Source organism: Lissotriton vulgaris, chromosome 1_1, assembly GCF_964263255.1.
Source record: "Lissotriton vulgaris chromosome 1_1, aLisVul1.2, whole genome shotgun sequence".
Taxonomy (NCBI): Eukaryota; Metazoa; Chordata; class Amphibia; order Caudata; family Salamandridae; genus Lissotriton; species Lissotriton vulgaris.
In genome coordinates this window covers 455,185,599-455,198,811 of record NC_141685.1, presented here as the reverse complement: position 1 = coordinate 455,198,811, position 13,213 = coordinate 455,185,599, and the positions used below count along the sequence as shown (strand labels likewise).

General features: G+C 48.6%; 1 protein-coding gene across 4 annotated transcripts in view; it reads right to left on the bottom strand.

The window, feature by feature from the left end:
- RAVER2 (ribonucleoprotein, PTB binding 2) overlaps nucleotides 1-13,213 on the bottom strand; it is a 443,388-nt gene that overhangs the window by 140,547 nt on the left and 289,628 nt on the right. For all 4 annotated transcript variants that reach the window (XM_086953598.1, XM_086953593.1, XM_086953607.1 and 1 more), the window contains exon 10: nucleotides 1,207-1,300. In XM_086953598.1, coding sequence (XP_086809724.1) covers nucleotides 1,207-1,300 — 94 coding nt within the window. The remainder of the gene's footprint in view (nucleotides 1-1,206; nucleotides 1,301-13,213) is intronic.

Sequence of the window (13,213 nt, the reverse complement as noted above, 5' to 3'; positions counted from 1 at the left end):
ACAATACCGTCAAATTGTGATGGTTTACTTGACGAAAAAGGTTTGGGAACACGGTACCGAACGGGAGCACCGAATTTACATCAGAATCAGATGGCGGAAAAAAAACTATCTGAGGATGGAGTTGATGCCCATGCGCACTATCGTCCATGGGAGGAGTCACCTATCTCGTTACTACAAAGACTTCTTCCAAAACAACAACAAACTGCAATCATGCAGGCCCAACACCAGATGGCGATCTATGCAAAAGTATAAATTCTGCAGCTCATATTCTTCGAACATACAGCTAGGGAGCAACTGAGTACTATACATTAACAGAGCAAGCTGAGCGGTAATATGAGATTGTTTAAAATTGAAATATATTCCAGTCATATTTACCATTTTAAACACAGGAGACCTGTGATTTACCCAGAACCACAAGATATTTAGTCAAGTGCTGTAACCAGGATTAGAACCAAGGTCCCCCATGTTTTAAAGTTTGCATCTTAGCCAACAGACCATGTCTTCTTGTGTTTTGTTGTGGATCTACACTGGCCAGTCTTCTTGCTGTGAAGTAGGAGTATAGGAATTGACATTCAACTGGTGGAATTGGGGCAAGCTGACAATTCTAGAACACTGTAAAGTTTTGTGATCTTCATCTTCTGGATACATTTTTAAAAACTATATTTTGTATGATATTTTTTAATTGTGCACCAAAATTTGATTTTGTAAGATTTTCGCATTCTGCTAAATTATCACTGTTTGTTTTTTTTAAAAATCAGTTTAGGTACGTTTGGAAAAATGTCCTAGAATTGTTGGACTTTAAGTTAACATTGCCACTTACTGATAACAACCAAACTATCATTCAAAAAAATAATCTGAAAATAACACACATTACAGAATTGTTTAGTGGATAATAAGGCATCTAGCAGCACCTCCTGTTATGAAGGACTGGGCCTTTGAGCCCAAAACATCTGCCTCAGGGTCAGTTTGCCATTCAACCACAAATCTGCTCTTCAGACCCCAATTTGACTGGGCAACACTCAACTGATTCTGTATTATCATCTGAACAGATCAGGAAAAACAGCTCTTAAAGGGAATGCTGCATAACATGGTCACTGCTGTACAAAACCTATAAATGATCAACCAGTGGTGTTAATTTGGAGTACACAATATTATAAACGCAACAGACAAGTCACAACAAATGAAATGTTCAATTTCAATGCTTACTTGGTAGACTTGTGTTGGTTAGCACACTTGACAAGTTCAGGAATGGATTAGTACTAAGTCTGAAATCTTTTGGCGGCTCTCCAAGTAGTGAACCCTGTAAAGGTATAACATTCTTTGATCACACGGTTACATACAAAACTAAGAGGACACAAAAGGCTGTGGCTAGTTTGCAAATAATTAATAGTGACATTGTTTTTGAGTTACTTGCATTCACAAATTAACGATGTAAGAACAAGGCGTGAAAGTATTTTCAGTGTTGTTTTTCTCACACATGCCTCCGCAAGGTTCACAGTAGTGCAACTTGAGAAGGCAGTTGTAAAGAAAGACATAATGCATCTCCTATTACTCTCTTAACATTCTGCAAAAAAACACGTTAGGAATTCTTTTATACGACACCCCAGAAAAACCAATCTGAACATGGGCATCGAAAGACAGCTGAGTTGGAAGATTGCCAAGGGCCATAATGCACCTCTAGCCACCTGCCCCACGGTGACACTTCAATACCTTTGCAGACATACCCCTGCAACCCCTCCGCCCTCCGTAAAAGATTTAAAGGAAATCTGGCTTAGGTGTGGCACCCCATCTTCCAGGTCATCAGTTTCATGTTTCCCAAAGCAGTGGAGCTTGACATGGTAACCAATGTATTTAGGAATTGTCTAGCCACCTAACGGCTTCCTAAACACTTTTCAACAAGTTCCCTCCTGAAATATAGGAATATCAATTCTGAGATATCGGAAAAACTAATTTTAGCCGTAAATCTGATTTAATAAATATCAGAAGGATGCGATTTACAAGGGTCTCATATGTGTTGGATTGTCAAACAACCTTCACACAGTGAGTGCTTGCAATGGGTGGGTATGAATGAGACCAAAACTAATACAGAGGGGGGGGTGTGTTTAGACTTGGTCTTCGATGTGTGTTAACATAAAGAGACTGAATTATGATGATATGTGGGATTAGACAGATCATAGAACAATCCAGAACAATCGGTGTTCTTTTCGGGTGAGTCCCCAAAAATGTCTTTGTGAAGCTAAAATTCCCTGTCCTTGTCAGGTTTCTGTCCGGTCATATGTGCTTTATCACCCAAGAGCTCAACATTCATTGAAGCCCAATGGGGTCCCCCGGTTTAATGACTTGCCACATGGGCTCTGCTGTCAATGGTGCATCCTAAGTATACCCCTCTTTATTAGAGTGACTATTTCTATTTGCTAGGGCTAAGTATGCACTGATAGTGGTGGCAATATAATTCTTAGTCTAGGGCACAGCCATTTGTATCTGTACTCCAAGTGAAATCTTTTAATTGAGTGTTCTTGCCCTTCATGACGTCAGAGATATATGGTGGGTGGGTGGGTGGATCTGATAAGAGTAAGGTTTCACATGTGCCTGGATAAGTAAATGATGGGCCTCACTAATTTACGTGGGTGTACTGCTCAAGACAGTGGCCACCTTCATGCTGGGCTGCCAATCTGCATTTTGGACATTGGGTTGGCAGGCACCTAAATACCTCTTGTTTCCCCTCTCCTGAATACTGGTCTCCATTTTGGGGTGGAAGAATAGATCGAGGGGGATAGAGGGACAGTGGCAGTGTTCCAGAGTCCGCTGGCGGTACGGCTCGCAGCTACCCTTTTAACTTGGAATTTTTTACCTGGGGCACTGTACCTTTCTAAAATCGAAGTGTGAGGGGCTTGGGGGCTTTTTGACATCCTTCCTGCGCTCGATTGCTGGTCTTCCCGCCTTGGTCCGGCGCGGTGATTCACCGTTGCGTAGAGGGAGGGGAAGACCGAGCGAGGCACTTCCGGCTGGGGCGGGCAGCGCTCTAGTTGTTGGGCGAACTCGCATTTAAATTCGGCATGCCTCTGCGGCCGCGCAGCGGATGCGCGCAGCTGCCGCGCCAAAGGCAAGCCCGTCTGCGCCCATCTGCGGCCGACTGGGGCTAGGGGCCAGAACCCCTGCTGGAATTGATTTGGTCATCTATTATAGCGCTCAGACACTTTGCAGATTCTGCCCAATTATGGAGGAGAAGTGTAAGCATAGTTTAAACACAGTGAGTAATAATTGGCATTGTAACCACTGCAAGTTTAGGAAGGGATAGGAAGGGAGGTCCCCTACTCAGGCTATCTCTGATCAACTGTAGGTCTATGAGGAAGCATAGAATCGAGATATACGACCAATTGATGGAGGTACAAGCGGCTGTTCTATTTGTCACTGAGCCATGGTTAGATAAGAATTCTGCCCCTGATATTTTGAAGGCACTTTCCAGGGGGTAAGGGATGTGAGAGTGGACAGACTGTCTGGTAGAGGAGGGGGCATTGCTATCATATATAAACATCACATCCAGTGCTCTCTCGAGCCAGCTGACATTGATGACAGCGAAGCAGGTCTCTTCACGCTTAGAACAGCCACTAACTATGTTATTAAAGGTCAACGGTGGAAAAAAGAATCTGAAGATGGCGTCCAAAGGTGGGAGCTTCAGGGGGAAGCGTGCCGACGTCACAGGAAAGACACCAAATGGTGGGACGTCGACACCCATCAGTGCTAGGGAAAAAAAAAAAACTTCCGGACCCAACCACTAGACCGCGGAATAATGCACAGCAAAGTGATTCCAGAAAGATTCACACTGCAAAACATACACATAATCAAACACTCTATACATATGTTGCAACTTATTTTTTTGTATGTAGCATGCCCACCACTTAATTCCCATTAATTCTGTCCCTTTTCTAGTTCAGATGAGTACCCTCACTAATTTCCGATGCTTCCCTGGGCATCCCCCTTGATTATTACACAAATTGTTATGTGGTAGCACAGTAGTCCATACTGCTCACCCACTCAGCCATGGGAGGCCCTTTCCAATTTCTTTTTCAACAACTAGAATGTCCATTGCCACCAGCAGTCTGATGCACTGCGAGCCTCCCATTCACCCATCACGCCCAGTATTGCCATCTTTCGCTCAGGCAAAACTTGCTGTCTCGCCACCTGAGTCAGCACATCACAGATAGGCTTCCAGTACTGTTGTATTATAGGGCATGTCCATATTATGTGGCAGAACTTCTCAAGCTCTCACTTGCATCTTAAGCAGTGTGGATCCAGGTCTTGATTTATTTTATTGAGCTTAGTAGAGCAGGAAAAAAACGATATCGAATATGCTACTTACCAGTATGCATCTGTTCTTGGCATGTAGGGCTGCTGACATTCATATCTGTGCATAGATCGCCGCCTAGTGTTTGGTCCGGATGATCGCACATTGTTGTCCTGGAAGAGTCTTCGAAGTATCACGAGATAGGTGGCTCCTCCCCTGGACTACAGTGCGCATGGGCATCGACTCCATCCTCAGATTGTTTTTAGCCATTGTGGCCAAGATGGAGTGAAACTAAGTGAATGATGACCATGCTAGAAGTATATGTGAATTCTGCAGCTGCTACAGGCGCCGGGGAGGAGGGCGGGCGATATGAATGTCAGAAGCCCTACATACCAAGAACAGATGCATACTGGTAAGTAGCATATTCGGTTTGATGCATGTGGGCTGCTGAATTCATATCTGTGCATAGAATACATAGCAGTCCCTCCATTAACGGCGGCCGCCCGTGCCAGCTGCAGCAGTTTGGAAAAGTGTTTTTAGAACAGCCTGCCCTAAACTGCCTGCTGTTTGGAGTGCACATAAAAACAAAAATGCTTTGTAAATGTGTGTGTGGTAGACCATGTGGCTGCTCTACATATGTCTTCCAAAGGAATATTTCCAGGGAAAGCCATGGAGGCCCCCAACTTTCTGGTGGAGTGGGCCCTTGGTGGAATGGTGAGAGTACGCTTGGCTTTCAGATAGCGATCTGAATACATTTAACGATCCACCTAGCTATACCAGCTTTGGAAATGGGGTTACCTTTGTGTTGTGGAGCAAAGGCAACAAAGAGTTGTTTAGTTTTCCTAAAATCCTTGGTCCTATCAATGTAATACATCAGGGCCCTCTTGACGTCAAGGGTGTGGAGCATTCTCTCCGACAATGACTCAGGATTTTGGAAGAACACAGGTAATTCAATAGTTTGGTTAATATGGAATTGAGACACTACCTTAGGAAGGAATTTAGGGTTAGTGCGAAGCACCACCCTGTTAGAATGAATTTGAATAAATGGCTCTTGGATAGTTAGTGCTTGGAGCTCACTAACTCGTCGCAGCGATGTAATCGCTATAAGGAAAGCCACTTTCCATGTCAAGAATTGAATCTCGCAGGAATGCAGTGGTTCAAAGGGAGGACCCATCAGCCGGGTGAGGACCACATTGAGGTTCCACTCCGGAGCTGGTGGAGTCCGCGGAGGAATGACTCGTTTGAGTCCTTCTAGAAAGGCTTTAATGGCAGGCACCCTGAAAAGTGAGAGGTGCTGCCTGTTCTGGAGATAAAAATGTAAATGTAAATGATAAGCGGCCATTGCGGATAGATGTATGCGAATGGAAGCATAGGCCAGATTACATTTGTACAGATGGAAAAGATAACAAATGATGTTCTGAATAGATGCATCTAGCGGGTTAATGTTGTGGTCTGCACAATAAATGACAAACCGCTTCCACTTTGCCGCATAGCATGCTCTTGTGGTGGGCTTCCTCGCCTCCCGGATGATGTATATACAGTCAGGAGGCAAGTTTAGGTAGCCAAACTCTAAGACCTCAGGAGCCAGATCGCCAGGTTGAGCTGTTGCGGATCTGGATGCTGAATGTCGCCATGGCTCTGCGTCAGAAGGCTGGGTGTGAGGCGTAGCCTTTGATGCGGTACCACGGACCGTTCCAGAATGAATATGCTACTTACCAGTATGCATCTGTTCTTGGCATCTAGGGCTGCTAACATTCATATCTTAGCATTAGATCGCCGCCTAGTGTTGGGTCCGGATGATCGCACATTGTTGTCCTGGAAGAGTCTTCGAAGTATCCTGAGATAGGTGGCTCCTCCCCTGGACTACAGTGCGCATGGGCATCGGTTCCATCCCCAGATTGTTTTTCGCCATTGTGGCAGAAGATGGAGTGAAAAGTGTAAAGGATGTCCATGCTAATGATTGAATACAATAGTATATCTGCAGCTGCGACAGGCACCGGGGAGGAGGGTGGGCGATATGAATGTTAGCAGCCCTACATGCCAAGAACAGATGCATACTGGTAAGTAGCATATTCAGTTCGAGGCATGTGGGCTGCTAAATTCATATCTTAGCATAGAATATATAGCAGTCCCTCCATCAGCGGCGGTTGCCCGTGCCAGCTGCAGAAACCTGAAAAAGTGTCTTGAGAACAGCCTGTCCTACAGCCGCTTGCTGCTTGGAATGCACATCAACACAGTAGTGTTTTGTAAAGGTATGTGGTGTAACCCACGTGGCTGCTCTGCAAATGTCCTCTAAAGGAATGTTCCCTAGGAAAGCCATGGATGCCCCCAATTTGCGTGTGGAGTGCGCCCTTGGGGGTACTGTTAAAGTGCGCTTGGCCTTTTGATAACAGATTTGAATGCACTTAACAATCCATCTGGCTATTCCTGCTTTGGAAATCGGGTTGCCTTTGTGTTGTGGTGAGAAGGCAACAAAAAGTTGTTTTGTTTTCCTAAAGTGTTGTGTCCTGTCTATGTAGTACATCAACGCCCTCCTTACGTCTAACGTATGGAGCATTCTTTCCGCCACTGTTTGTGGGTTTTGGAAGAATGCCGGCAAGTCGATAGTTTGGTTGAGATGAAATTGTGACACCACCTTCGGAAGGAATTTGGGGTTAGTACGTAGCACTACCCTATTTGGATGAATCTGAATGAATGGCTCTTGGATTGTGAGCGCCTGTAGCTCACTAACACGCCTTAGTGACGTAATAGCAATTAGGAAAGCTACTTTCCACGTTAGGAACTGTAGTTCACACGAGTGCAGTGGCTCAAATGGTGGTCCCATCAGTCTGGTGAGGACCACATTGAGGTTCCACACCGGAGCTGGCGGTGTTCTTGGGGGAATGACTCGTTTCAGACCTTCAAGGAAAGCTTTAATGGCAGGCACCCTGAAGACAGAGAGATGCTGCCTGTTTTGAAGGTAAGCTGCGATGGCGGATAGATGTATCCGAATAGAAGTGAACGCTAGCTTGCACTTGTAAAGATGTAACAGATAGCAAATGATGTTAGGGATAGATGCATCTAGCGGGTTTATGTCATTGGCTGCACAGTAAATGACAAAACGCTTCCATTTTGCGGCATAGCATGCTCTGGTTGTTGGTTTCCTCGCCTCCTTGATGATGTTCATGCATTCAGGAGGTAGGTTGAGGTATCCAAACTCTAAGACTTCAGGAGCCAAATCGCTAGGTTGAGCTGTTGCGGATCTGGATGCTGAATTTCTCCATGGTTCTGCGTCAAAAGCCTGGGCGTGAGGCGCAGTCTTTGATGCGGTACCACAGAGAATTCGAGGAACGTGGTGTACCAGGCCTGGCGCGCCCACGTTGGAGCAACTAGGATGAGTGTCATCGAGTGTTGCCTTATTTTTCTCGCCACCAGTGGTATCAGAGGTGTCGGCGGAAAAGCGTACGCAAATTTGCCTGACCAGTTCATCCATATCGCATTGCCCTGTGATTGCGGGTGTGGGAACCTGGCGGCGAAGCTTTGGCATTTTGCGTTCTCCCTTGTGGCGAACAGGTCTATCTCTGGACGACCCCACTTTTGGAAGTACGGCTGGAGTACTGATGGATGTATCTCCCACTCGTGCATTTGATGGCTGTATCTGCTGAGCAGATCCGCCATCTGATTGTCCTTCCCTGGGAGGTGTTCTGCCATGAGGAAGATGTTCCTCTGAATGGCCCACTTCCACATGCTCTGAGCCAGATGAGACAGCTGCGGTGAGTGGGTGCCCCCTGCTTTTGGATGTAGTACATCGCGGTCATGTTGTCCGTCCGGACTAACACGACTTTGTTGCACAGATGTACAATGAAGGACTTGAGCGCCATGAAGATCGCCATCAGTTCTAGATAGTTGATGTGCCTCTTCTGTTGCTGCGTCGACCATAGTCCCTGCACCGTGTAAGTGAGCAGATGAGCTCCCCATCCCTGTAGAGATGCGTCCGTTGTCAGGATAACCTGTGGCACTGGCTCCTGGAACAGTCGGCCCTTGCAAAGGTTGTGTGGAGTCCACCAATGCAGAGAGTCGTATGCCCGACTGGTAACCAACACTAGGTCTGTTAATTGTCCCTGAGCCTGTGTCCACTGATTTGCTAAGCACTCCTGGAGCGGGCGCATATGCAGCCGTGCGTGAGGGACTATGAAGATGCAGGAGGCCATCATGCCTATCAACTGCATGAACACTCTCGCTGGAAGTGAGTGTTTTGGTCTGAACTTTTGGATTAGAGACTGCATGCTGTCTATCCTGACTTGGTTTGGTTGAGCTTTGGCCGTCAGGGTGTTGATCGTCGCACCCAGAAACTGCCGGACATGTGCCGGCTGAAGATGCGACTTTGGGTAATTCAACGAGAAACCCAGGTCGTGAAGGAGGTGAATGGTAGTTGACATGTCCGCGGCGCACTGTTGTTCCGACTTGGCTTGAACGAGCCAGTCGTCCAGGTAGGGGTAGACATGGATGTTCTGCCTTCTGAGGTGCGCTGCTACTGTCGCCAGACACTTGGTAAACACCCTTGGGGCTGTGGTGACTCCGAAGGGTAGGACCTTGAACTGATAATGCTTGCCTTGGATAGTGAACCTGAGGTATTTTCTGTGGGACGGGTGTAGTGGAATGTGGAAATAAGCATCCTTGAGGTCTAAGGTTGCTAAGAAGTCTCCTTGGTTTAACAAGGGAAGAATCTGTTGCAGTGTAAGCATATGGAAATGTTCTGACAGTATATACAGATTGAGGGGACGGAGATCCAGAATTGGTCTGAGAGATCCGTCCTTCTTTGGAATAAGGAAGTACAGGGAATATACCCCCGTGCCTTCCTCCCCCACTGGCACGAGCTAGATTGCCCCTTTTTGCAGCATCGCCACCACTTCCTGCTGCAATAAGTGCAAGTGCTCTGCGGACATAGGTCTTTGCCTTGGTGGAATGTTGGGTGGAGTGGATTTTAACTCTAGACAATAACCGTACTGGATAAGTTGTCGCACCCACCTGTCTGTGGTGATGTTGATCCAGACGGGCAGGAACTGCTGTAGTCTCCCCCCGACAGGTGTTAAGTGGTCGGGGGGCAGTGACCGAGAGTCACTGTTTGCTTGGGGTAGAGGAGCGTGAGTTGTTGTTTCCTCTGCCGCGTCCTCTGGTGCTGTTTCCCCTGTAGCCCCCCTTGTTCTGTTTGGGGTACGAGGATTGTGCTCCACCTCTAGAGAATTGTGATTGCTGACCCATCTGTCCTCTGGTGACTCCACGGGCACCTGAGCGACGAAAATTATTGCCACGAAACTGTTGTGATTGTAGGGCCCCCATAGACTTAGCAGTTTCGGTGTCTTTTTTAATTTTTTCTAGGGTGGTGTCAACATCTGGACCAAACAGTCTATCAGGATTGACTGGTTGATTAAGTATCGTTGTTTGAATGTCAGGTTTAAACCCCGATATGCGGAGCCACGCCTGTCGTCTCAGCATGACGCTAGTGTTAATGGTCCTAGCGGCTGTGTCCGCGGCATCAAGTGCACACTTTATGGCCGCGTTGGAGATCAGTTGCCCTTCCTGTATAATCATTTTGGTGCCCTCTTGAAACTGCGGAGGCAGGTGTTGCACAATTTGCTCTAGGGTGTCGTAATGCGACCTATCATAACGTGCCAATAGTGCCTGTGTATTTGCAATACGCCAGAAATTGGCAGCCTGCGCAGCTACACGTTTGCCTCCTGCCTCTAGCACTTTGGACTCCTTATCCGGGGGAGGAGCTTCACCCGTTGTTTGGGAGTTGGCCCTTTTTCGGGCATTTGCGACCACCAGGGAGTCAAGCGGCAACTGTCCCCGAATGTATGCAGGATCTGCAGGTGCTGGTCTGTATTTCTTTTCAATACGTGGATTGACCACCCTCGCCCTGGTAGGCTCTTTAAAGATGTCCGCAGCATGCTTGAGGACTCCTTTGAGCATAGGCAGTGTCTTTACAGTTCTGTCTGAAACTGAAAAGTGTCGAATAGAAAGTCTTCTTCAACTGGGTCAGCATGCATGTCCACATCATGATTAGCAGCTGCCCTCTCAATGAGTGCATGGAAACCTGCAGAATCCTCTGTTGGGGATGCACGTGTACTGAAAGGCTGTGGGTCCTGCCCCACATTTTGGGTGTCTTGGTCCCCAATGTCATCATATGAATCCGGCTGTGAATCTGGTTCATTGACTGGGAAAGTGTATTGGCCATCTTCATCATAACCCTCACTTTCAGAGTGGTCGGGAGACGGAGTTGGGCTCCTTCTTGGAGGAGGCTGGATAGGTTCCATGAGGCCTGAGGCGTCTTGGGGAAACTTTTTCTTCTTTAGGGGTATGACATAGTCCACCGGCTGTGAAGTGATCCTCCTCTTGTAAAGGGTCAATTTGCCAGTGTCTGCATCGATAAAGCACTCAGAATCCTCTTCTGAGTTGAGTCCTCGACCTGAAAGTGCCCCTGCCGTCGAAGAATCCGACTTCTTTGGCGTCGATTTTGTTGAAAAGGCCTTCGGCGCCTCTTTTGGCGGCAGGAGGAAGAGGAGTTTACTCGCAGGCTTGACCGGAATGTCTATCGCCTTCTGCGGCGATGGCGCCGGCGCCGACGAAGCAGAGGCCATCTCCCTAATTCTTTGTATTGAAGAAGCGATGGGGGACGCGTCACTGACAGTGGCCTTTGGCACCGACGAGGAGGCCTTGCCTTCGGATCCGACGTCGTGTTGGCCCTTCTGAGTTTTGGACGATGATGCCGCGTCCGCCGACCCAGAGTCCTTGGACCGATGCGCAGATGCGCCAGCCTTCGATCCGTGTGACTTTGACGGCACTGCTTCCACCACGCGTCCGACAACCGAAGTCCCAGTCGGAGCTGGAGCCGTGTTGCTGGCTTTGGCGGGCTTAGCCGGCATCGCAGCGCTTGACCTGTGCGTGCCACCCTTCTTAGAGGATCCCTCCTCTGGCGCCGATTTCGACACTGTGGAATCGACAGATTTCTTCGACTTCTGTGGACCGGAGGTCGACGGAGTCGATGAAGCAGCGGACTTAGTCGTTTTCGCTGGTACGGCCGCCATCTTAGGGACGCTCGAGTCTTTAAGTTTCGGTTTCGGTTTTGGCTCGGCCATTTTAGGTGTAGTCGATACCGTAGGTTTCAGTTTCGGTTTCGATACCCTATGCGCAGCAAGTATGTCCGTGGCCGGGCCTGAAGGCGGGGCCGTGGCTTGCGCTACGGGGTCTTGGGTAAGGCCGACAGGCGATCCCGTGACCCGCTCTTTATGTCCGTAAACTTCGGGGCATAGCTCGTCCCCTGAGCTATCTTCCGCGGCCCCATAAACCTCTTCGACGTCCCCTACCTCGTCGACGTATTCAAGGCCTTGATCCACGACTCCGTCGTCGTCTTCCGGATCTGCCTCGACCTCCGTCTCGGGCGGGGAGATTTGAAGATGATGGCTCTGGTCCTCCTCTTCTCGGTCGTCGAAGATGTTTTCTGGATCCGGGGCTGCTTGTTTGGCCACAAGGCGCACCGCGCGCCGAATCGTGAGTGTCTTCTTTGACCTGAAACTCGCACAGGCCATGCAGTTGTTTTCGTTATGGTCTGGTGAAAGGCATTTGTTACAGACCGGGTGTACGTCTATATGTGGGTATTTGGACCCACAGAGCGGACAGAGTTTAAACGGACTCCGCTCCATGCTGGAAAGTCGCTGTCGAGTCGCGATGAGAAGGCCTCGATGTCCGAAGAGTGCAAATACTCCGCTGATTCCGGCTCCGAGAGACGGAAGAACTCGAGACCGCACGCAAACAATACCGACGTAAAGAATGCAAGGCCTTTTGGCCGTTTAAAGTTATGTTTTCTCGGTTCCGACAGAGACGTCGAGACCGCATCCGAACCCAATGGCGGAAAAAAACAATCTGGGGATGGAGCCGATGCCCATGCGCACTGTAGTCCAGGGGAGGAGCCACCTATCTCAGGATACTTCGAAGACTCTTCCAGGACAACAATGTGCGATCATCCGGACCCAACACTAGGCGGCGATCTAATGCCAAGATATGAATTTAGCAGCCCACATGCCTCGAGCACGTGGTGTACCATGGTTGGCAAGCCCACGTTGGAGCAACCAGGATGAGAGTCATCGAGTGCTGCCTGAGCTTGCGTGCCACCAGCGGTATCAGAGGTGCTGGGGGAAAAGCGTACGCAAATTTGCCTGACCAGTTCATCCATATCGCATTGCCCTGCGACTGTGGGTGTGGGAACCTGGCGGCGAAGCTTTGGAATTTTGCGTTCTCCCTTGTGGCGAACAGGTCTATCTCTGGATGACCCCACCTTTGGAAGTACGGTTGGAGTACTGATGGATGTATCTCCCACTCGTGCATTTGGTGGCTGTACCTGCTGAGCAGGTCCGCCATCTGATTGTCCTTGCCCGGGAGGTGTTCTGCCATGAGGAAGATGTTCCTCTGAATGGCCCACTTCCACATGCTCTGAGCCAGATGAGACAGCTGTGGAGAGTGTGTCCCTCCCTGCTTTTGAATGTAGTACATGGCCGTCATGTTGTCCGTCCGGATCAACACAACCTTGTTGCACAGATGTACTTTGAAGGCCTTTAGTGCCATGGAGATTGCCATCAGTTCCAGAACATTGATGTGCATCTTCCTTTGCTGTGGCGTCCATAGTCCCTGCACAGTGTAATGGAGTACATGAGCTCCCCATCCTTGGAGAGAAGCGTCCATTGTCAGGATGATCTGTGGCACAGGCTCCTGGAACGGTCGTCCCTTGCAAAGGTTTCGTGGATTCCACCAATGCAGAGAGTTGTATGCCTGACCGCTCACCAACACTAGGTCTTTCAACTGCCCGTGAGCCTGAGTCCACTGACGTGCTAAGCACTCCTGAAGCGGAAGCATATGTAGTCTCGCGTACGGGACTATGGAGATGCAGGAGGC